Source organism: Meira miltonrushii (assembly GCF_003144205.1).
Source record: "Meira miltonrushii strain MCA 3882 unplaced genomic scaffold FA14scaffold_1, whole genome shotgun sequence".
NCBI classification, from domain to species: domain Eukaryota; kingdom Fungi; phylum Basidiomycota; class Exobasidiomycetes; order Exobasidiales; family Brachybasidiaceae; genus Meira; species Meira miltonrushii.
In genome coordinates, this window is record NW_020289943.1 from 622,297 (window position 1) to 642,737 (window position 20,441).

At 44.5% G+C, this 20,441-nt stretch overlaps 7 protein-coding genes across 7 annotated transcripts; 2 read left to right on the top strand and 5 right to left on the bottom strand.

Annotated features, from left to right (window-relative positions):
• Positions 1–687: 687 nt before the first annotated feature.
• On the top strand, positions 688–4,429 carry FA14DRAFT_5474 (uncharacterized protein). The gene is made up of 2 exons (XM_025502516.1): positions 688–3,535; positions 4,077–4,429. Exons 1-2 carry the CDS (start codon positions 835–837, stop codon positions 4,097–4,099), a joined length of 2,724 nt encoding a protein of 907 aa, XP_025357003.1. The 5' UTR covers positions 688–834; the 3' UTR covers positions 4,100–4,429.
• Positions 4,238–8,037, bottom strand: FA14DRAFT_186882 (uncharacterized protein). Its single transcript, XM_025501548.1, has one exon. The coding sequence runs from the start codon at positions 7,939–7,941 to the stop codon at positions 4,372–4,374; it is 3,570 nt and encodes a 1,189-aa protein (XP_025357004.1). The 5' UTR covers positions 7,942–8,037; the 3' UTR covers positions 4,238–4,371.
• A 208-nt stretch (positions 8,038–8,245) lies between these two features.
• Positions 8,246–9,724, bottom strand: FA14DRAFT_169659 (uncharacterized protein). Its single transcript, XM_025500223.1, has one exon. The coding sequence runs from the start codon at positions 9,453–9,455 to the stop codon at positions 8,379–8,381; it is 1,077 nt and encodes a 358-aa protein (XP_025357005.1). The 5' UTR covers positions 9,456–9,724; the 3' UTR covers positions 8,246–8,378.
• A 436-nt stretch (positions 9,725–10,160) lies between these two features.
• FA14DRAFT_5498 (uncharacterized protein) lies at positions 10,161–12,256 on the top strand. The gene is made up of 2 exons (XM_025502519.1): positions 10,161–10,378; positions 10,478–12,256. The coding sequence occupies exon 2, from the start codon at positions 10,590–10,592 to the stop codon at positions 12,123–12,125; it is 1,536 nt and encodes a 511-aa protein (XP_025357006.1). The 5' UTR covers positions 10,161–10,378; positions 10,478–10,589; the 3' UTR covers positions 12,126–12,256.
• On the bottom strand, positions 12,256–15,795 carry FA14DRAFT_5481 (uncharacterized protein). Its single transcript, XM_025502518.1, has one exon. It carries the CDS (start codon positions 15,579–15,581, stop codon positions 12,387–12,389), a length of 3,195 nt encoding a protein of 1,064 aa, XP_025357007.1. The 5' UTR covers positions 15,582–15,795; the 3' UTR covers positions 12,256–12,386.
• Positions 15,796–16,330: 535 nt separating this feature from the next.
• Positions 16,331–17,313, bottom strand: FA14DRAFT_186886 (glutathione S-transferase). Its single transcript, XM_025501549.1, has one exon. The coding sequence runs from the start codon at positions 17,066–17,068 to the stop codon at positions 16,379–16,381; it is 690 nt and encodes a 229-aa protein (XP_025357008.1). The 5' UTR covers positions 17,069–17,313; the 3' UTR covers positions 16,331–16,378.
• A 132-nt stretch (positions 17,314–17,445) lies between these two features.
• On the bottom strand, positions 17,446–19,860 carry FA14DRAFT_162986 (uncharacterized protein; the record flags this gene model as incomplete). Its single annotated transcript, XM_025499793.1, has 1 exon — positions 17,446–19,860. The coding sequence occupies one exon, from the start codon at positions 19,858–19,860 to the stop codon at positions 17,446–17,448; it is 2,415 nt and encodes an 804-aa protein (XP_025357009.1).
• Between the last annotated feature and the right edge of the window lie 581 nt (positions 19,861–20,441).

Sequence of the window (20,441 nt, forward strand, 5' to 3'; positions counted from 1 at the left end):
GACAGCACGGACCGCGAAGTCGATCAAAGCGCCACAAAAAACAAACAAAACGTCATTCAAAACTTTTGTGACTGATAAAAAGTGTGATAAAGTTCTCTTCAAACCCAGCAAAGAAGGTCACCCGTTTTCGTGTTAAGAGAAGTGATGGTTCGGAGTATAGACTTGTGTAAGATATTATCACTTCAACTCATATCAAATTCCAACTCCGTTTTAGCCGGTTCCGATTAAGAATAATTTCTATCAATCTGCGCTAAAAGTGTTCTTCTTCTCTATAAAAAGGCACACCCGTAATATGCTCTCCGCCAAGTGGTCCGCGGTTAAACTTGTTTATTGTCGCAGAATAAAACTTTATTACATCTTCATCAAATAACTCTCTTCTCTATCTCATAAGATCGCTATTGACTGCCCCTTATGATGAAGGCGTGAGGCATTGATGAATGAAGTGATGTAATGAATACTGATTCAACTGTTCTTCTCTCTTGAACGCGTCCCTGTTGTCAAACACGCGTAAGGGGGGAGAGCATCTCCTGTCAAATGCTCCTTTCGCGCTTTCATTTTAGCCGCTAAAACAGCATCCACTTGAAGGGCAAAAGCGCTACGCCTAAAGTCACAGAGTGTGTGTGTTAAGCAGCTTTTACTGTTATGCATGCATTCGGCATCGGAGGTTTTTCATCTCTACTATCATCACTTCATTGAGAGAGAAAGATTGAATGAAACAACCATGAAATAAAACACGCAACAAACACAAGAGAGATTTGACTCACACTTCATACGACTTTATGATTGCAAAATAATCGCCGGATGGCTCGCTTCTTATTCAAAGATTAAGCGCGAATGCTTTGGTACCCTAAACGTCGATCACAAAAAAAGATTTTAACATCTCCATTCAAACAAACGTTTTCTTTGTCTTTGATCGATAGTTTAGTCCTTTTGGCTGAACGTATGGAAACATTTCATAAAGATAAAAAGATGGATGGTTCACAAGGTGACGTCAACAGTACCGATACGGCCATCCTACCAAGCAATCCTAGACGGAACACTCTGAAAGGCAATGCAACAGATCAAAGTTCATCAGATGATACACCTCGCGAGCTGAGAAGGAAGCCAGGTTTGCCAGATCTAGAACGGATGTCCGCTTCACGTCTTCGCCATCAAGATTCATCAGCCACAATCAAGACCAATGATCCCGATAGCCAATCGCCAGATTCATCTTTGAGAACGACAGGGCCTGGAGCCTTACGTCAAGAAAGACGTAAAAAGAGCGCTTTGCTAGAACAAGATGTTTCAAGGATGCGCTCCGAATCTCGTCTTGGAGCAAGATCAACAGACAATTCATTCGAATCTGAACGAGATCGCACTTCTTCGAAAGATGGATCAAAGACGCCCATGACGCAAGTCAAAGATGGAGGGGAGACTTCTGATACAGAAGGAAGTGGTCCAGTATTTGGAGACCGTCGTAGGAAGAAAAGTTCGACCAGCTCATCAAGCAAAAAAGCTGCTGCTACGGCACGCGCTTCTCAATTTAGAAGTGCGGGCACAGAAGTACTTCCTCGTCATTCTGTTTCTCCTGAAGATCAGTTCTCAAGCGGTAAAGCATCGCGTACATCGGCAAGACGAAGCTCAGATGCAAATCAAAACAAGTATCCTTCCACAGTTGGCAGGGAAAATACTGGCCGAAGGACCGCTCTCCCTGAACACTTTCGAGCAGGTTCACGAGCTGATACTAAAGATTGGACAACGACATCAGCACCCACAGGACCAAGACGCAGTTTTGGCACAACATCACAACACGAATGGCCAAGCAGCAGTGAAGCGAGCGATAAGCGAAATGATTCTTTGCCGTCAGCAAATTACCGCGCCAGGCGATTTGCTTCAGATGCAGATGCCGAAGATTTGCCTGCAGGACGCCCAAGTCGAGTCTCCGTTGATACTAGCAGCGTCTCGAGATATTTGGGTCGTAATCCTACTCCCAGAACATCTTCAGTCGTAGAAAAAGCAGACCAAGCTGATATTCTCTATTCGCCAAGTGAAGCAGCACGTCAGAGGAAAGTGTCTGCTTCATCGACATACTCTCATCGATCATCAAATGGAACTTCAGATCTGCACAGAAGTGCCTCACGAGCAAGCATGCGACGTGCTCATGGACGTGATGTTTTCGATGATGTACCACCAATGCCTGAATTGGCAGGGCAAACATACAGTCCACGTACTGTCGCAGCAGCTTTGGATCAAAGGGATAAGGATGAGCGTATTCATTCATTGCGAGAAAGGCAAAGACTGATGACAGATGGTGGCCGGACTACGTCAGGCTTGGATGATCTTCGAATGCGGATAGACGAATTGACTGGCACAGGTGCCACTCGTAGTCAATCTCGCGCATCCAGTCGTGCTTCGCGTGCAAGATCAAATATGAGCAGCACGCCTTCTACATCAGTTGCGACTACTTCTGCGACGAGCGTTAGACCTTCTACTGAGCCAAGGAAGGCAAATGTATACTTTGATCGTGCTCAAATCGAACTTTCACCAGAATCAAAACGGATTGGAGCATCTCTACGACAGAATCAAACTTCACGTTTAGGCGTGCACCCTTATCTTGAAACAGTTCCACGTACTCCCGAAATTTCTCAGCAATCAGCCATTCGCAGAGCTACCAGCCGTCTCAGTGTTGCACAGTCGGCTGTGACTCCTGCCAACTCTAACAGCCGTCACAATATAGCAAATGATTCAAATGGCCCACTACACGCTCGTAATCTGCAAAGCTGCATCGATAATCTTGAGCGTCAGCTTCTTCGACCTAACGGCTCAGATTCAGCCGCTTCCGATGTCACTCGTGAGGCTGTCCAGTTGATTGAACGTATGCGAGAGGCTAGTGCAACATCTGTAGAAATCAATAATGGTTTGAAGACGATAATTCAAGCTATATTAGGATTTCAAATCGATGCAGAACTGGAAGGGGATGGTCAAGATTCCATAGAAGCATTTGCACAAGTCGAACGTGGTTTGGGATCGATTGTTAGATGGAGCGACGATCAGATGCGCAGCTTGACAGATGGTTTGATTGCTTTTTCCGCTGTGTGGACCGCTCATACACGCCAAATGCTCGATGTGGGCGATCGATCTACCGACTCAATCCATACTCGTACTCGAATGGCTCCTCGCTACACACCCAAGAGCCCCAACAAAACAAGCCTTTTGCAAGAAGATCGGATTCAGAGACGATCATCTTTGGATTTGCGTCGATTGAACTCTCCTAATGTTCGAAACACTCCTTGGTCGAATCGCAGAGGCACTTTCGACACGACAGGTGGTCGCAATGCTACATCACCACAGCTCTCTCCAAATGGAGAAGCTTCTACTGCTACCGGCACAGGCATGACTAGTCGTAATAGCAATGGCTCAGATCAACGCAGTCTTTCGGATCGATCTTTACGCAGGTTTACGGCTTCGGCATTACCAGGCGAAAAATTAAGCCCTGGAGGATCACATTCACCGTTCTCTAGCACAGATTCCGTTTCGACCAAACAATCTTCTTCACGTATTCGCCAAGCCAATAGACCTGTTGGCGAAGGTATCCTTCGGACACCGACATACAGCAATGCGCATTCTCAAGTAGAACCTAGTGACGCTATTCACCATTCAAGAACCGTTTCTGATATCAATCCTCCTTCTTCGGCTGAGCGTGCAAATCGAGATGCAATCTTCCCTACCTCTCTTTCACCTCTTAAGCCACGACCTTCGCTTGCTAGAGTCACAACAGTGAACGCAAGCACGCATCAAAAGCTACACGATTCAATCGCTGATGATTTGGAGGATGCTTTGGAAAGTGATTTGAACGCTTCGTCTGTTTCTCAGGATCGAATCCCGCATTCAGAGCTTGTTGAATCGCCAATGCAGCAGTTTGACACGCAAAAGACGGCCAGGCTCAATGGTCGATCTTCTTCTATAAGCTCTCGTCGATTTTCTAGACAAACAATACCTTCTTTTGGAGATGAAGATGAATCTGCTTCTGCTCAAAGCGCTTCTGCAGATACAGTGCTGGCCACTCCAACTTCATCTGCAAATAAAACCTCAAAAAGTTTGTCAAACGGAAGCGGATTAGGATTAGGATTGGAAAATGTTACTTCACGTATTGCTCGAAGTTTAGGTCGAAATGCAGGTCGAAGAGCAAGTCAAGATGTTGGCACATTGACGGAAAATTTACGAACATCCAAAATTGACAACACACGAGATGATGTTGATTAAATCACATACAATGACACATGACTTTTAACACAATTTCAGAAACCTAGATTCTCTTATTACTGTATCATTACAACTTTCGCCTCCCAATGCAAACACTATTTTCATTGATACATTGACTACAATACTTTCTTAGCTCAAGCTTGTATCGTCCCATGCTTCCGGTACAATTGCTGTATCAACTCGTTCTGGCTCTACAGCTGCACTGGTGGTTGGAGGATTGATTGAAGATGGTCTGTCCATCGATGCGCTGCTAATTGAGGGTATCGGTGCTGCCGTACCCCAAGCACTTGCTTTAGGACGAGGTGACTGAGCTGCGGGAGCTGTAGCAGCAACAGCCGCCCAACCCGATCCCATAGGTCTTGTAGGCTTGCTCGTGGTTGTGGCGGACCAAGCAGCCGAAGCAGAGCCATTACGGTTCAAGATTCCCCTAGATGCTGACGAAGCAGAATGGTCTTGGCCTGAATTTGAATCGAATCGTAATACCTTTCCACGTTCATCGCAAAGACAAACAGTTACGTCACTTGCTAACCGCGAAGATCCGTCATTCAATAAAGCAACATTGCGAATATCATTTCGAAGGACGTGCAATTTAGCCGTAGATGTATTTGAGATCAAAACAATCACATCTTCTTCGTTCATCCAACGAACATGAATCGGAACACCAGCCATCTTACGGATAGTTTCCGTCAAAGATTTCTCATCGATTCCAAACACGCCACGTAGCATCAACGCATTCATTTGTTGTTCGGATGACGTTCCCCATGCATTGCCTCCAGTTGGCGTAACAGTTCCTGGAGTAGATTTGCCCGAATTGGCCGGTCCTCTTTTCAAAGGTCCCAAGGCTGTAGGACGCAATCTTGCCAAAGTCTCTTGATGTTGTCTATAAGCTTCCGAAAGTGTAGGCGTAGGCACATGAGCGTTGATCGAACGACGAATAGCAACTGACCTTCTAGGCTCTTCATCTACATCTTCAGATTGTAAACGGAAAACGTTGGCCAGATCATGCATAAATTGACGTTGAGTTGCATTTGTGGGTTGCAAGATGATCGCATGTCGATTTGATCGGATCAATTCGGTGAGTGTATTCTCAATTTCCTCGCACCATTTACGAATTGTTGAATTCGTTCCATAGAACGTCAATGTTGACATCGGATACTCGCTTGGCTGTTGTCTCGCTTGATGTTGCGCAGTACTCAAACCGAATGCTTCGGCAAGCTTAGCATTCCTCTGTGCTAAAAGACAAGCATCCGTACATTGCAGTGTACGATCAGGTTCCACAGGATTGTGCAAGGATGAACCACAACGAACCCTTTGTTGAATATTGCCGCATGCACACAACAGTGTAACCCAAGCCGGACAAGATTCTGCTTCAGAACAAGCTGCAGGCGCATGACAAGCATCCAAACAAGGATGGCCACACTTTCTTGGCTTACCGCACATTTGTTGACAGGGTCCACAATTGCCCTGTTCATGACAAAGCGAAGAACAACGATGAAAACCGCAAGGTAAGACTGTATTGCATGTTTGACCACAAGATACCCTCGACCGATGACATGGCACGTTTGAAACAACGTTCTTACCACACATACAAGCTTTGTCCACCAAGAATATACAAGGCGGACAACTTTCGTCATCGCCATGACAATCGTGACTGACTTGTGGATGATTGCATTCGGGCGGTGGTCGTGCACATGGAAAGTGACATTGAACACGAGTACTGCAAGGTACGGGGGGCTCCAAGACTGTCCGACCACAGTGACAGCTTATTTCATCGAATGAAGCTTGCAAGCAAGGAGGACATTGACCTCGATGACAAGCATTCTCGCATCGATGTAAGCCACAAGATAAGAGCTTACCGCATGTATGATCACATGTATGATAGCCTGCTGGATCTTGTTCCAATAATTCGTCATAAGTTGGCTTTCTTTTACTCTTGTTCTTTGCTTGGAAGTATAAGGGACAACATCTTCTGCGACATTCATGCTTGCCACATAATCTAACCGAGCGACAGACAGTCTGGCATAGAATCTCTTGACCACCTTCAGCTTCTTCGCGTTGCTTTTCATGACATGTAAGTTGCTTCTTCGTCTCTCCGCAACGGCAAGGTGTCACAACTGGTACAGTACATGGAGGGCATGCACCCAGATGACACTTCGAAGAGCATTGATGGCCGCATACCAACGATTTGCCGCATGTGTTGCTACAAGTCTTGACTTCATCTTGACAGGAAGATCTATTCGCATTAAGTTGTTCAGCACCGCAAGGACAGGATTGAATGAACAGTGGTGAGAATGGACAAGGTGAAGGTGCTTGCTCTTGAACGTGACATTGCTTCTTGCAATGATGTATCTCACAATCGAATAAACGATCACATTCGGATTCACAGCGCCACCTTCCCTTCCATTCTATTCCGTCTTCCGTTGTACTCTGTTTCACATCACCACTTCCGCATTTCATTTGCTTTTCCTTCCGTCCACAATAGCATTTCGACAGTACGTCTTCCTCGCATTGTCCACAAGGTCCCGAGTGGCATATTCGGTCACATGGGTGCTGACCACAGGCTAATTGCTTTCCGCATGTTTTACCACAGCTGACCCCGGTCGGTTCGGAAGTTGGACTAGATTGCATTTGCGAACATCTCAGTGAAACTTTTTGTGATCCACAGAAACAGCCTTTCGTGACAGTGATCGGACAAGGCGGACAAGGACCCGGGTGACAAACGCCAGCCGCACAACCATGCATACATTTCCCTTTCGCACATGGCTTTCCACACGAATGAGGTGGAATACCCTTACCGCCTTGAGGTTCGATCACCCTTCCATCCCAACATTTGTATATGCTCGGTATTTGTTCTCGCGTATGGGATAATTGACAGCCTGGACATCTCCATGTACCTTTCCTTGATCGCATCGAAGCGTCATCTTGCATTGCATTTTGTGCTTCCACCTTTTCAACACTTGAAAGTGCCCATTTCTTTACGCAAGGTAAGTGTAAAACTGAGTGACATTGCTGACAAGACCATATCGCACTCTTTGTCGTAACGCACGAATAGCAAATCGCACAATCATATTGACCAGTCGATAATTCCAATACCAATCGAGATCGTAAATCGCTCGTTTCGATTGCTAATTGTGTTATTTGAAGCTTATCTACTGCATTTTCATCTTCTATTTCATCTGCTTTGGAAGTTAGCTTACCAGCGAATTTTCTACCTTGCTTTTGATTGCCGCCTTTCCTTTGTGTAGCCTCTTCTGTCTTTCCATTTGGCTTTCCGCCTTTCCGTTTGCCTGTATCATCTTCATCGTTCGCTTTTCCCTTTCCGTTCCGATTTGCGTTCTTTGCTTGACCATTTTGTACATTCGATGCAGTGGTATTACTTGAATTGTGTTTAGTGCCATCTTCTTTCGCTGCATTCACTTTACTCGATTCGCCACTTCCCTCCCTTCCTGCTACATTACTGGCACCGCCTCTACCTCTACCTGTACCTCTGCCCCTTCCTCTGTTGGACCCACGACCTCGAGAAGAGGTGGAAGACTTATTGGCTGTACTACCGTTTGTGTTATTATCTTCTCTGTTCTTGCCATCATGCTCATTCTTTGGCAATGTCGATCCGGAAGAAGAAATGTTTGATCCAATTTGTGGAGGTATGAATGGCTTGGATGTTGCTGAAAGAGCAAATCCAGAGTTATTTGTAGCCATTCGTTGTTTAAGTATAGGTTTCTGTATGAGTGATGAGGGTAAAGAATGAGACTTTTTACGACTTGATTAATATACCTTACTTCAAACCTTTCTTCTTTGTACAAATCAGTAAGTCATACGACACACACCTTCTTTTGAAATTTTAATCGGTAAAAGATTACGTGTGCATGCCTGCAGCCTGACTCAACTTTCTCAAGCTAGGCTAATCGCGTCCATTTTGACTCGAACATTTGTCATTTACCATAATGTCCACGGAGTGCAAACATACGCATATGCTCACCACTATCACACAATCAATCTATCTAGAGATTGGAAAGGCAAGGCAACAAAGTGCGATGCTCACATCAAATTGAAAATGAATTGTCCGTTGTTACTGAATAAGAGGGGGTCGGAGGTTGCTATGTTTGGGAAAAATGGGATTTTGGATAACAGTCACATTAAGCCAACAAGTCTTGGCTGATACGGTAAGCAGGGAAGACCGTTTGACCACCTTTACCACCGTTTGCTGTGTCAAAGTAAGCACCTGCACCGTAAATACCACGAACAGCTGTTGTGCCATATTCAAAGATGGTAGTCAAAGAGTTCGTTTGGAATCCTTTACGGGTGAAAGTCTTGAAAGAGGCACTGTTCCAACCATCTGTTGAAGTGAAAGAGTAAACATCGGGAGCTTTTGCACCGATCAATCTGGTTTTACCGTCATTGCCTGGGATCGCTTTGACTTTTTCAGTACCGGACAAAGAACCAAAGTTGCCATTGATTGTAACTGCTTTGGCTGTGGGTGTAGAATCGCTCAATCGGAACAAAGTCAAAGGACGTGGACCACCGAAAGCAGCGATTGCATTCTCTTCTGGAATGAATGCAACTCCGGTATAACCTGGACGTTGACTTCCATTAGACTTTTCAAAGAACCATGGTTCAACAGTCTTTCCGTCAGGGCTAACTCTGGCAATTGCAGGTGCACCTAAAGCAAAGATGACGTACGAGTAACCATCGTTATCTTGAGCAGAGGCAACGTTACCGTATGGGCGGGTACCGTACTTTTGTTGAAATGCGCTTTGAACGGGGCGCAAATCGACTGACCAAGCTGGCTTGGAAGTAGAAGAAAGGGGAAGGTTGAATGCATGGAAAGAGCATGGTCCTTGATCATGAACAGTACCGTCAAAACGGAAAGCGTCCGAAGGTTTTGCAACGGCGAACAAACGTTTTGCATTTGTACGTTTGTCCAAAGAAACACCTGCCATTTGTTGGGATCCATCACCGGAAGATGAAACGCCAGGGATTAAGACGTTAAAGTGAGAGTTATCGCTTGGCTTGTAAACTGACAATCTACCTTTCCATAAATTGGATTGGATCAATTGTTTTGTATCAAAGTTCCAAACACCATCTTCTGGGTACAAATTCTTGACGGGTACTTTGATCGAATCGGGTAGGCTATCACGAGCTTCTAATGGCATTGCACTGCAACCAGCAGAAAAGGCTGCGGCTGCCAAAGTTAAAGTTGAAAAGAAACGCATATTGTGAAGGTGAAGAGAGGGGAGGTTTGAATCGGGATCTTGAGAATCAAAAGGGGGGCTGAGAACGAAAAAGAGTGTCTATTTATCGATCGGAAACGAATGTGAAGGCGTAAAGAATCAGCCCAGTAAAAAGGCCAATAATTTGCTTTTGTCGAAACGTAAAAAGGGGGTGAAAATGAGAAGATGATGGTGAACAGAAAGATTTTTATTGATACCCCTCGCGGTTCCTTGGACCTTAACAATTACATCATATGCGGTCAATGTTGCCTGCTTTCTGATTTATAAATAACCCCCTCACTCAATCCGCGTCTAAAACTGATCAGATCTCTTTTATGAATGCATGAAATATACTCTGGACAAGGAATGCCGAGGATGCAAATGAAAATGACAAGTTGCCTGTCTACCAAGGGGGACCCCAAGTTATATATCACATCGATGTTACCCAATTCAAACACAATTAGCGTACAAGCCTTGCAGCTTTTCTTGCTTATTCACCGATCAATCTTATTAGAACAAAAAAGAACGCCCTTGCCAAGACATACAAAGCAGGTAAACAACCGCTCAGACAAAACAGAATTCGACAAAAGAACGTTTTTCACCGGCGCGTGCATGTAGCAGCTGTTAACAAACGCGCTGCGCATGTTTCGTCTATCCGTAATTTACCCGGTCAGCGATTGCATAAATATCCTGTAAGATGCGGTCGAGCGTTGCATGCACACACAACGCCACGCCACGCAGCTCGGACGTATGTATGCAAATTACAGCTGATCCTATCGAGTACACAATCCAAAGAAGCGCGGGCGGACGAGGTTATGAAACGCGGACTTTAGCACTGCATTATTAAAATGGAAAATCGGAGAATATGCCAAGATGAAAAAACACACAGACACACTGCTGCAAATCCTCCACACAGCCAACCCAATGTACGTGCACTGCCTTCCCCATAAAGAAGATTGCTGTCAACCTTTTCACAATTGCCCCCTTCGGTTTGATCACTGCCACGATTTCATCTCCGTAATAAGGCAAAAGTGGCAATCGGTTGGTTATATAAAGTGCGGTTCATTCCATTCAACTCTGCTTGACACCTCACCACCATCACTGCAGAACAAACTACAATACTAGCTTTTGTTCGAAATGACCAACTTCCCAAATGAAGCAGATGTAAAAGGCGTCGTTCTTCAAGAAATCAATGGTGCAAAAGTCATTCAAAAGTTCAAGGGAGAACCTGATGTTGAATTAGCAAGTGGTACTCTGAAAGCCATCTTTGTCAGTGTACCTGTTGAAGATCCCTTTGCAGACTTTACATCATCCTCTACCGGCAATGGGAAAGCAAAAGAAAAGACTTCAACAGACCTTTGGCTTGCATTGGAGGTTGGAACGGATTTCTCAATGCCGATCAAATCAAGTCAAACGGTCATCCCGGAAAGTGGCAATATTGCAACCTATTCGTTTCCTTCAGCAGAAATTCCAGATGCTGCAATTCAATTGAGCTTCAATACAAGCGATCGACAATCTCTTCGAGACTTTGAAGAGATCTTGTCTGATTACTGTGCCTTCCACGCTTTCAGTAACACAAGCGGCAGTGCGAATAAAGAAAAAGCAAAGTTGGAATTGCTGGACGATGAAGGAAAGCTGCTAGGTACAATTGATGGACTTTGGCAATTGCAAGAAGATTCTACGTTACACAAACCCGGTCACGAAAAGGATCCAGTCATTTTGGAATTGCCCGAAGAAGGAAGTACTTCTCAACAAATGGTACAAGTCTCTGCTGCACCAAGAGATGAGAACGGACAATTGTCACCTGCATATCAAAATGATTGGCTTTTGCGTGGAGCGAATCTTGTTTCTCGCTCGTTGGAAAAAGGATCTCAATGGGCAGGAACAAAGATGTTAAAGGCTGCGGATTCTTATGTTACCCGTTCTACGCCACCTTCCTCACAACCCGGGTCACGCCGTGATTCTGGCTCCCTATCAAGAGATGAGCTTGGTGAAAAGCCATTGTCTGGAGGTGCAAGTATCAATACGACTGATTCGAATTTGACGACGTCCGGAAGAACTGCAGTTACGTTTAGCCCTCAAACACACAATACCGCAAGACAAATTCGTAATGTGAGCGGAAAAGTGACAAGTGTTAGTAATCGTACAACTACTGCAATCTTGTCTGCAGCATCCAATGTTGGAGATCAAATCGGAAAGCGAACAGGAATTCAACAAGTAACACAATCTGACGGTAGTGTACAAAATCCAAAAGGTTTTCGTGGCGTATTGAATAGAAGTTTGATCGCTTTTAATGTCGTTTTGGATGGAGTAACAAATAGCGCCGAACGCTTGCTCAAAGATGGCGGTGAAGCAAGCGGAAGGGTGATCGAACATCGATATGGCTCAGAAGCAAAAGTGATTAGTGGAAATGTTGCTTCTGTTGGTCGTTCGGCTTTTATCGTTTATAAGGATATCAATGGCGTTCGTAGAAAAGCTCTTCTTAAAGTTGCAACTGGTACGATCAAAGCTCGCGCACCTGATGGAGGTGAGGTCATTTTGCAACAACAGAATATTGCATCTACTTCGCAAGTACACGATACGTACGAAAAAGAGTCAGAGAAGTACAACCCACCAGGCTACTCAGTCTCCGATCCAGCTTATAGAAGTTCAATCGATAAAAAACGTTCATAGAATCCCAACCCTGAAAGAGCACTCGAAACCAAGATTCAATCCTGTACTCCCACCACTTTTGTACTCATGTAGCATTCCGTACCATACCACCTGTTCGAGATTATATCCTTTCAAATAATGAAATGCATTGTATAGCGTAACATAAAACATGAATTGCAGATGTTGTAAAGGGAAAAGGTGGAAATATGTACATGAAAGGGAAAAAAATGAATATTACATTTCGATCCTCTGCTACAATTGCCTCCTAATCGAATCAACTTTCTACTTTTTTTGACGTAAATGAGGAGGTACGTAACTACTCTTACCACGAGCAGCATTGCTTTGAACGGTAGTAAATCCATCATCATCACCACCAGCGGCTGGTTTTTCGGCTGCTGCACTAGGTGTAGAAGCACGAGGTGCGGATTCAGGAGTAGCAGGTCCAGAAGCAGTCTTACCTGCCTCCCGATCACGCCAACCACCGCCTCCCGTTCTTTGAAAGGCAGATGGTCCTCTAGATGCTGGTTGAGCTGGACTTCCATGTGGGCTGGAAGATTGATTGCGTGATTCTGAAGCAGGCGTTCCTGCTCCATTGATACGTGCACCATAAGGAGTAGCAGCAGGAGTAGCAGAAGGAGATGATTCACCACCTGCACCACCAGCTGCTTGTCTTGCTGCCAACTTCTCACGCCATCCACCGGCTTTGACACCGAAACTTGGTGGTCCTGCAGAAGCGGGAGAAGCACGGCTTGGCTCGCGAAATCCACCTTCGCGTTCCTTCGCAAGTCTTGCTTCGATTTCTGCTTCTCTCTGTCTTTGTTTCTCAGATTGTGCATCCATCTTGGCTCTTCTTTCTTGAATTTCACGTGCCTTCTCAGCTTCCAAGTGACGTTTCTTCTCTTCTTCTTCTGCACGCAAGGCAGCTTGACGTTCTTCCTCTTCAGCTCTTTCGCGATCGCGTTCATCTTGTTCAGCACGTAGACGGGCATCCTCTTCTTCACGCAAACGTTCTTCTTCGCGTTCTTTGGCGATTTGTGCACGTCTCTTTTGCTTCTCGATCTCAATTTGCTCTTGTGCTCTTCTACGGCGTTCTTCTAGAACAGTCTTTCGCTTGTCCTCAATGACAGATCGAGTGCTGTTGTAATCAGGTAAGATACGGGCAAGTCTCTTCTTGACGTTCAAATCAGCTTCGTGCTTATCACGGCTGGTTTGGAGCAATGTTTGACGTGCAATTCTATGGTATTCTTGATCTTCTTTCTTTTGACGTTCGTAATCTCTCTCTAGCAAGGGAATCTCTTCACGACGGTAAGCACGTTCCATGTGATCCATACGACGGTGAACGATACGTAATCTTTCAGCCAAGTCTTTCTTTTCACGTTCGAGTTGCTCAACTTGCAATTGAACGAGCTTGTCCGTGTCCAAGTTGGCGTATTCCTCTTCGGTTAACTTCAGACCACCCTTCTCCTTCAAGCTTTGTGCCATCTTGCGTGCTTCCTCCAAACGGACTGCCTCTACTTCACGTTTGATACGGTCTTGTTCACGTTGACGTTGTTCTTCTGCAACTCTAATTTGTTCAGCTTGTGCTTGTAAGCGAGCACGTTCAGCCTTGGCCTCTGTCTCCTCACGTTCACGTAGAACTGCTCTCTCTTCCAACAATTCGCGACGACGAGCCAAGATTGCTTTTCTGGCAACGGCTGCAGTGTGTTCACGATCAGCTTGATCCAATGCACGGGCGAAAGCATTTTGTTTGGCCTCACGAGCAGCATCGAGGATGTTGGGGTCGATAGTCTTCAACGTAGTATCGAGACATGTTGCCAATCGGCTCAATTGCGTTCTGACCAATTCGCTTGGTGTAGATTGCAAGCGGACAGCATCTCCTCCGTCATTGGAGGTACTGGTCGAAGCATAGGATCCTGATCCAGAGGCAGCAGAAGGGTGAACCTTGGCATCGAAAGGATCATCTTGGAAGGTGATTGCTTGTTCTCCATGATCAATGCTGATGTTCAAATGACCTTTCTTGCATGCGTTCAGAACGAAGTTCTCAACTTCGATTGGTGAATAATCGTAAGGGGCTTTGAAGGCGGAAACCAGTTGCATGACCTTTTTGAGCATGACGGAATCGTAAACTTGACTCAATTGTTGGAAGAGTCTGGTCAAGATGACTGAGTGCAATGGTTTGACATACTTGGCCATTTCCTCATCTTGGGCAATTTGGCGAATGATAGGCTCGATCTTTTGGCAAATGCTCAAAGGATGGAATTCGACTTCCAAAATGTTGTAAAGGTCACGCAATTCAGGCTTGACACGCTTCAAGACGTTACGTGCAAGGGCTTCCTTCAAAAGGCCGGCTCTGGTGGGTGTTTGAGAGAGACCCAACAAAGACGTCAAACGACCGGTACGGCTTCTGGTCTCTTGATCAGCCATCAAGAAGTCAGACTTGCTTTTGTTCATATTACCTGTACCGGGAGCACTTGAAGAAATGACAGGCACAGCCAAAGCACTCAACAAGACCAAAGATGCCATTCTTGTATGCTCCTCTTCCGTCTTGACGTTTGTACGTGCCAAGGCGTAATATCTGTTCCATGAAGCGGCATGGAAGAGATTATTATCGGAAACCATGAAAATCTTTGTAAGTTTCTCGTAGTAGTTTGCCATCATACTTGGACGGGGACTCTTTTTGGCCATTGTTAATAGATTGTGAACATCTTCAACTGATCGGAAAGCCTCTTGCCAAAGTTCCAATTCTACAGCAGCGTTTAATTGTGCAAATCGTGTATCGAGATGACGTTGCAATGTGTCCGGCTCGGTGATGTTGATTGCATGCGAATGATGTGCATGGCGGGCAACATTTGCCAAATGTGTTCTTAGAAGATCGCAAAGACGACGGAATTCTGTCTTACGTTGAAGTGTGAGACAGAATTGCAATGCTTGATGGGCAACTTGTTGATAAGGAACTTCCAAACGAGCATTGTTGCGCAAGATATCCAAAGCAGTACGATAAGATTCCCACAAGAATTTCAACCAAGGCGTAACGAGTGCACGGTCTGTACGATCACGACTTTCTTCGTTTGTCACAGCACCTAACAGCATACTTTCGGGAGATTCACTTTCTTCCAAATCGTCCACTTCAAGTGCTTCTTTGGCGGTAGCATCAGCTTTTTCTTGTGCGACACGAACCTTTTCTTCGGATAATTTGATAAAGTGCTTGATTACCAATTCGATCGAAGCTGGATTTTGGTTTTGTGAAACATTTTTGTATTGCAATAGACCGTCTTTTGCAACTCTACCACGACGTAATTCGACGCATAAATCGACAAATTTCAACATGATAGGTTCCAAAGTGGTCAAGCTTGTTTGACGGAATCTACGTGAAGTGAAAACGTCATGAAGGGCTTGTAAAGCAGCTTGAGGTTGACCGACACCGATCAATTCCTCAGAACGCTTTAAGACCATTTCTGGTCTTGCGAATCGAGACATGTTGTGCGAGTTTTAAAAGGTTGAAAGTTCTTCTTCGTTGATATCTCTTCACTGAAGCTCGGCGCCGTCTGCAATGCGGAATCTAAATCCAACCTCTTGATGGGTCTGCAGAGAAGGCGTGGCTAGAAATGATGATGGCGAAATGAGTAAAAGGAATGATCTGTTAATCAGAAGATTTGGCTGCATCTCAAACCAACGAAAAAAAAGGAAAGGGAAGAAGCCAGTGTGTAGGGCCGCACTTACGCACACACACACGCGCGCGCGTTTAAACGCAGTAAAACTTAAACTTGCCAGACATCACTTGTTGCGTTTCATCAATACAGCTCGTAAGATACGGTTACAGAGACAAAAATAATTTCATTATGATTATCAATAATTGCCAACTGCGATACTGACGTAACAAACAGCTGATAAAAGTATCAGATTTTCCAAAGAGGAGAGCTTCCGAAGGCAGGAAATGATCATTCAGGAAGTTCTTCTAGGTGTACTTGAACACACCTCAGGCCTAAGCGCGTCAGACAGAAAAAAGCCGCAAGGCACTACACGTGATGCAGGCTAAAAGAGGCTCAATCACTTCCTCATGGAGTGAATGCGTATGGTTATCATGATGACCACCATCACTTTATTAGATCAGATTTAAGCAGTCGAATAATGACAGTCTTCTATACAGACACTGTAAAAGCTTCTGAATTATTTGGCTCTCAGACAGAAGCTACAGAACCTCGATTCGCACAGAACTTATGAAAGATGTCAAAAATTCTCAGATAATAAGATTGAATGATGCCTTTAACTACAAATCAAAGTTTGCCTTCATTCTTGAGGAAGCAAAAGTCGTATTTGGGTCCTTCTTTCAATGCTTTTTGATAAGCAGGTCTTGCTTCCAGAGTGCGAAGCCATTGATGAATCTTTGGCCAATTGGTTGGATGACCTTTAGTACCGACTTCCTTGCTTAGAACATATTCACAGCTAAAAGCCAAAGCAAGATCAGCAGCGGTAATTTGACTTCCACAAACAAAAGGTCCTCCAGTACTCTCTAAAGCACTTTCGATTTCATCTAAATCTTTTTGAACATTAGCACTTGCTTTTTCAGTAATGTTCTTAACCGCCTCTTTTTGATCTTCTGCAAACCATTGTGCATAAATTATGGCTAACGCATGTGTCATAATCGTTTCAGCAAAATCCATCCAACCAATCACTTTTGTTCGTTGTGCAAAATTAGGTGGAGAAGGAATAAAACCACTTTCTGGTCCATATCGTTCAACGAGGTACAACATACAATTTGCACTTTCTACAACTTGTATATCTCCATCTTGTATACATGGTGATTTGCCTAATTTGTAACCGGAATCTTTTGCCATTTCAGGAACGGCTTTCTTGCCTCCCATACGTTCGTAATTGCGTGATTGGATTGGGATGTCCAATTCGCATGCTAACCAATGCACACGGAATGCTCTTGAGTTCTCTAAGTTGAATAATGTGACCACCATTGTGTTTGTCAATCGATATAGCTTGATGGAAGTGGAGAAAGTTAAAGTGTGAGGATGTGATTCTTCAAGGAAGTCATCGAATGTTCTTTTGAAAGCACCCCCGCCTTTTTGTTTCTTTTTCCGACAGATCGGAAGTACCGCTAAAGTGACAAGCGGGAACAAAAATTCATTCGCCGTTCGGCATAAAACTGTGGAGGAAAACAGAAGGCAGATAAGCAGTGTCTTTTTTGATTTGAATATTAAATGCTGTTCATTGATTGACAAGAAATAATGAATGATATACATGATATTACACAAATGATGATTTGAGAGTTATGAGATGATTTGATAAAGCATTGAAATGCTTGTCTATTGCTATTCATAAATATATAATGTGTTCAAAGCCATGCACTTGGTATGGAAGCCATGCATTTCGCCCATCTGGCTAATCTGCCTTCTTCATTAGGTGCAATGACGGGTAACATCCTTTGATGTTCACTTTGAGGATGAAGTTGATCAAGATCGCCGCTTCCAGTGACCAAAAGAGATTGCGCTTTTTGTCGACTAACTTCATTCGCTTCTTCTTCTTCATTTCTTGCGCTCCAAGAATGTTTATCATGTTCTTTGGCCGTATCCATGATATCTTGTGCAGATGCTTCTGCTCCAAGTCGTCTTTCACCAGACATGATCGCCAATCTTTGCTCGGCATCTGCCCAGAATAAAGTCCAGCTTCCTTCATCTCCTATCCGTACAAATCCATTACTACGTTCAAAGTACCACTTATTCACAGGATTGGCACTTCTGCTCTTCCATACCAAATCACGTCCAACGCCGAAACCGCCCAAACCTCCATTGTCGTTAAGCGCATCCAATAAGCCCAAGCCATGAACTTCATCTCGTAATGCACCCCATAAGAAATCAACAGCACCACTACCTTGCAGACTAGGCAACACTGCAAATTTGTCAAGGTAAGCAATCGAAGGAATCTTTGTACGGTCTTCTCCCGGGGCGTATTCATGCGTAACAATGGCCGCTCCTTGATAATCTCCCATAACAATCACAAAGTCCAAACAAGTTTTCAAACGAGCATAGTATGTCTCTGCATCTAAATCACGTCTGAAAGATTGTTGTAAAAGTTGCGTCATCTTTGTCCAATCCACTTGATCGAATGAAGACAGAACACGTACTGAAAGTCCAGGACGGATAATTGTTGGAGTGTGACGGACATCTTTTCGTCCTGCCAACAATCTGTGCGGCAGAGACGGTGAATGAGCAGCCTTGTTGGTGATCAAATTGGCAATCAAGCTCTTTGGTGATCGGTAGGATACTACGACACCGGAAGAGGTATGTGGCATGAATGCCAAACAATCACGGACCATGGATAGATTGTTGACCGCCGTAGGATGAGATTCATCCCAAATAAAGCTATTGCTAATGTGCGAATATTCAGAAGCCAAATTGATGGAAAGATGCGGGTTTCCTCCTCTTGCATGCGAGGGAATACCACCTTCACGATTGATCACCATTAAACGCAAAGGCATCATATCCACAATATCTCCAGGCAACTCTTCGGCCTTTTCGTTTGCTTCTTGTACCATTGCTTCTACTGCCTTTCCTTCTGTAGACATTTCACGTGTTAAGCCAACAATCACATCATCAGATCGTACACAGACAGTTCTCGGTGCACCAAGAGCATCCGGATCATTGTATAGAGCCAAAGGTGCAATGACTGGGATCATATCACTGGCCAATGCTCGGCGAACGCTTGCCAGGCTATCGTCTGTGACCAGAGGAGATCTGTTCTCAATCTTGGTAACGTCTGATTTCTTGGTGAACCGTTTGAAATTCATCCCTTTTGCAGATGACGAAGGGCAATCGGTCAAATGAGGAGGATTGATAGCGTCAGATTCAATGACTGCATTCGCATCGATTCGCATCATTGCATGCGTGAAAGGACGAGCGGCAGCTCCCTTTTCTGTGAGCAGTTCGGATAACCGAGTTGCAAACGAGAGCATTTGTTTGCGCAGTACCTCTTGTAATTTTCCCACAGAGGAAGAACGTGTGCTTCCGGTAGCAGCCGACCAAGGACGCAAATCGCCATCAAGATCTTCTGTTTCGAGTAATTTTCCATCCTTTGGAGAAAAGTCCGAAACTGATGATCGCCAAGCTGCATCTTCCGAATCCAAAACGACAACAGACATTAGTCCTAGTCTTTTCAGATATACCAATCCTTCTGCGATACTTTCCATCTGACGAGCTGTGAATGGACCTTGTACTTTTACCAAGGCAGTATGCTGTTGCACTGGTGGTGAAGATAAGGATTCAGCCAAAGCTGCTTGCGTTTCGGGTGTGACAGCCATTTGAGATTGTGCATTGGACGAAATGGCCGAATCCGGTAATACTCGTACTGCCACATCAGGTTGTGCAAAATGATGTGAATCGGAAGGTATCGATGATGTTTCTGCTTGTACTTCATTTTGAACTTGGGTCTTCTCGCCTTTTTGGGTTGAGAGAATGTCATCAATTTCTTTGCGAATAGCCGCTAATTCTGCTTTCTGTTTCGTTGTCTTTGCGCCAATCGGAGGTATTTGTGATGAAGGTGGAAGTGGTGGTGGTCCATATTGTGGCATATGCGTTGCTTGTGATTTGAGTGCAAATAATTCATGACGATTTAGCTTTGATTCTGTTGCTTGTTTCTTTTGCTGTTGCGGTAATTGTTCACCACGTTGTCGAGGACCGAATGAATTGAGGTACGTTTTCGAATCTCGCAAGGAGGGTTGTGCGTTCAGGATCTCCAGGATCAGACCCTGCATGGAGCGTTTAGATCCCATTGCGAGTGAGTATTATTAAACGGGGGTATGATATTGTCACCGTTCGGTCATATTGTTGGTGTTTGTGTTTAGGATACCAGGGGTTTGATGTCGAGATGGAGGAAGGGAAGATTTTATTTTTTTAATCAGTAATCTGCGCTTTAATCGATTATCATGCATTCACATCATTCAAATTGACATTACGCCCTTTGACTCATCATTAGCGCGCTTAAACGCGATCATATGCCGAATTCAAAAGCAGACCCGGCACCATGAAATAATACTGAGTTTGAATTTCAAATGAATTTGATCGACAGCCTCCATGATCAAGTAATACTCACCTGCATTATAACCGTTTCTTGATGACTTGTGGCTGCATAAAGGCGACCCGATCGTCTAGACTGAGTTTGAACTGATCGTATCTGACCCATTGTGGCCAATTGTCGCGCATTCATTCTTGGTATCATCTTGTTATGGAGGTTCAAGATGGAGAAAGACAAGATACGATGAGATGTGTAATCTGTTTGTCTTTATACTTTCATCTTTTCCCCTTGTTTTGCGTGATGCAAAGGAGAATGCGGTGC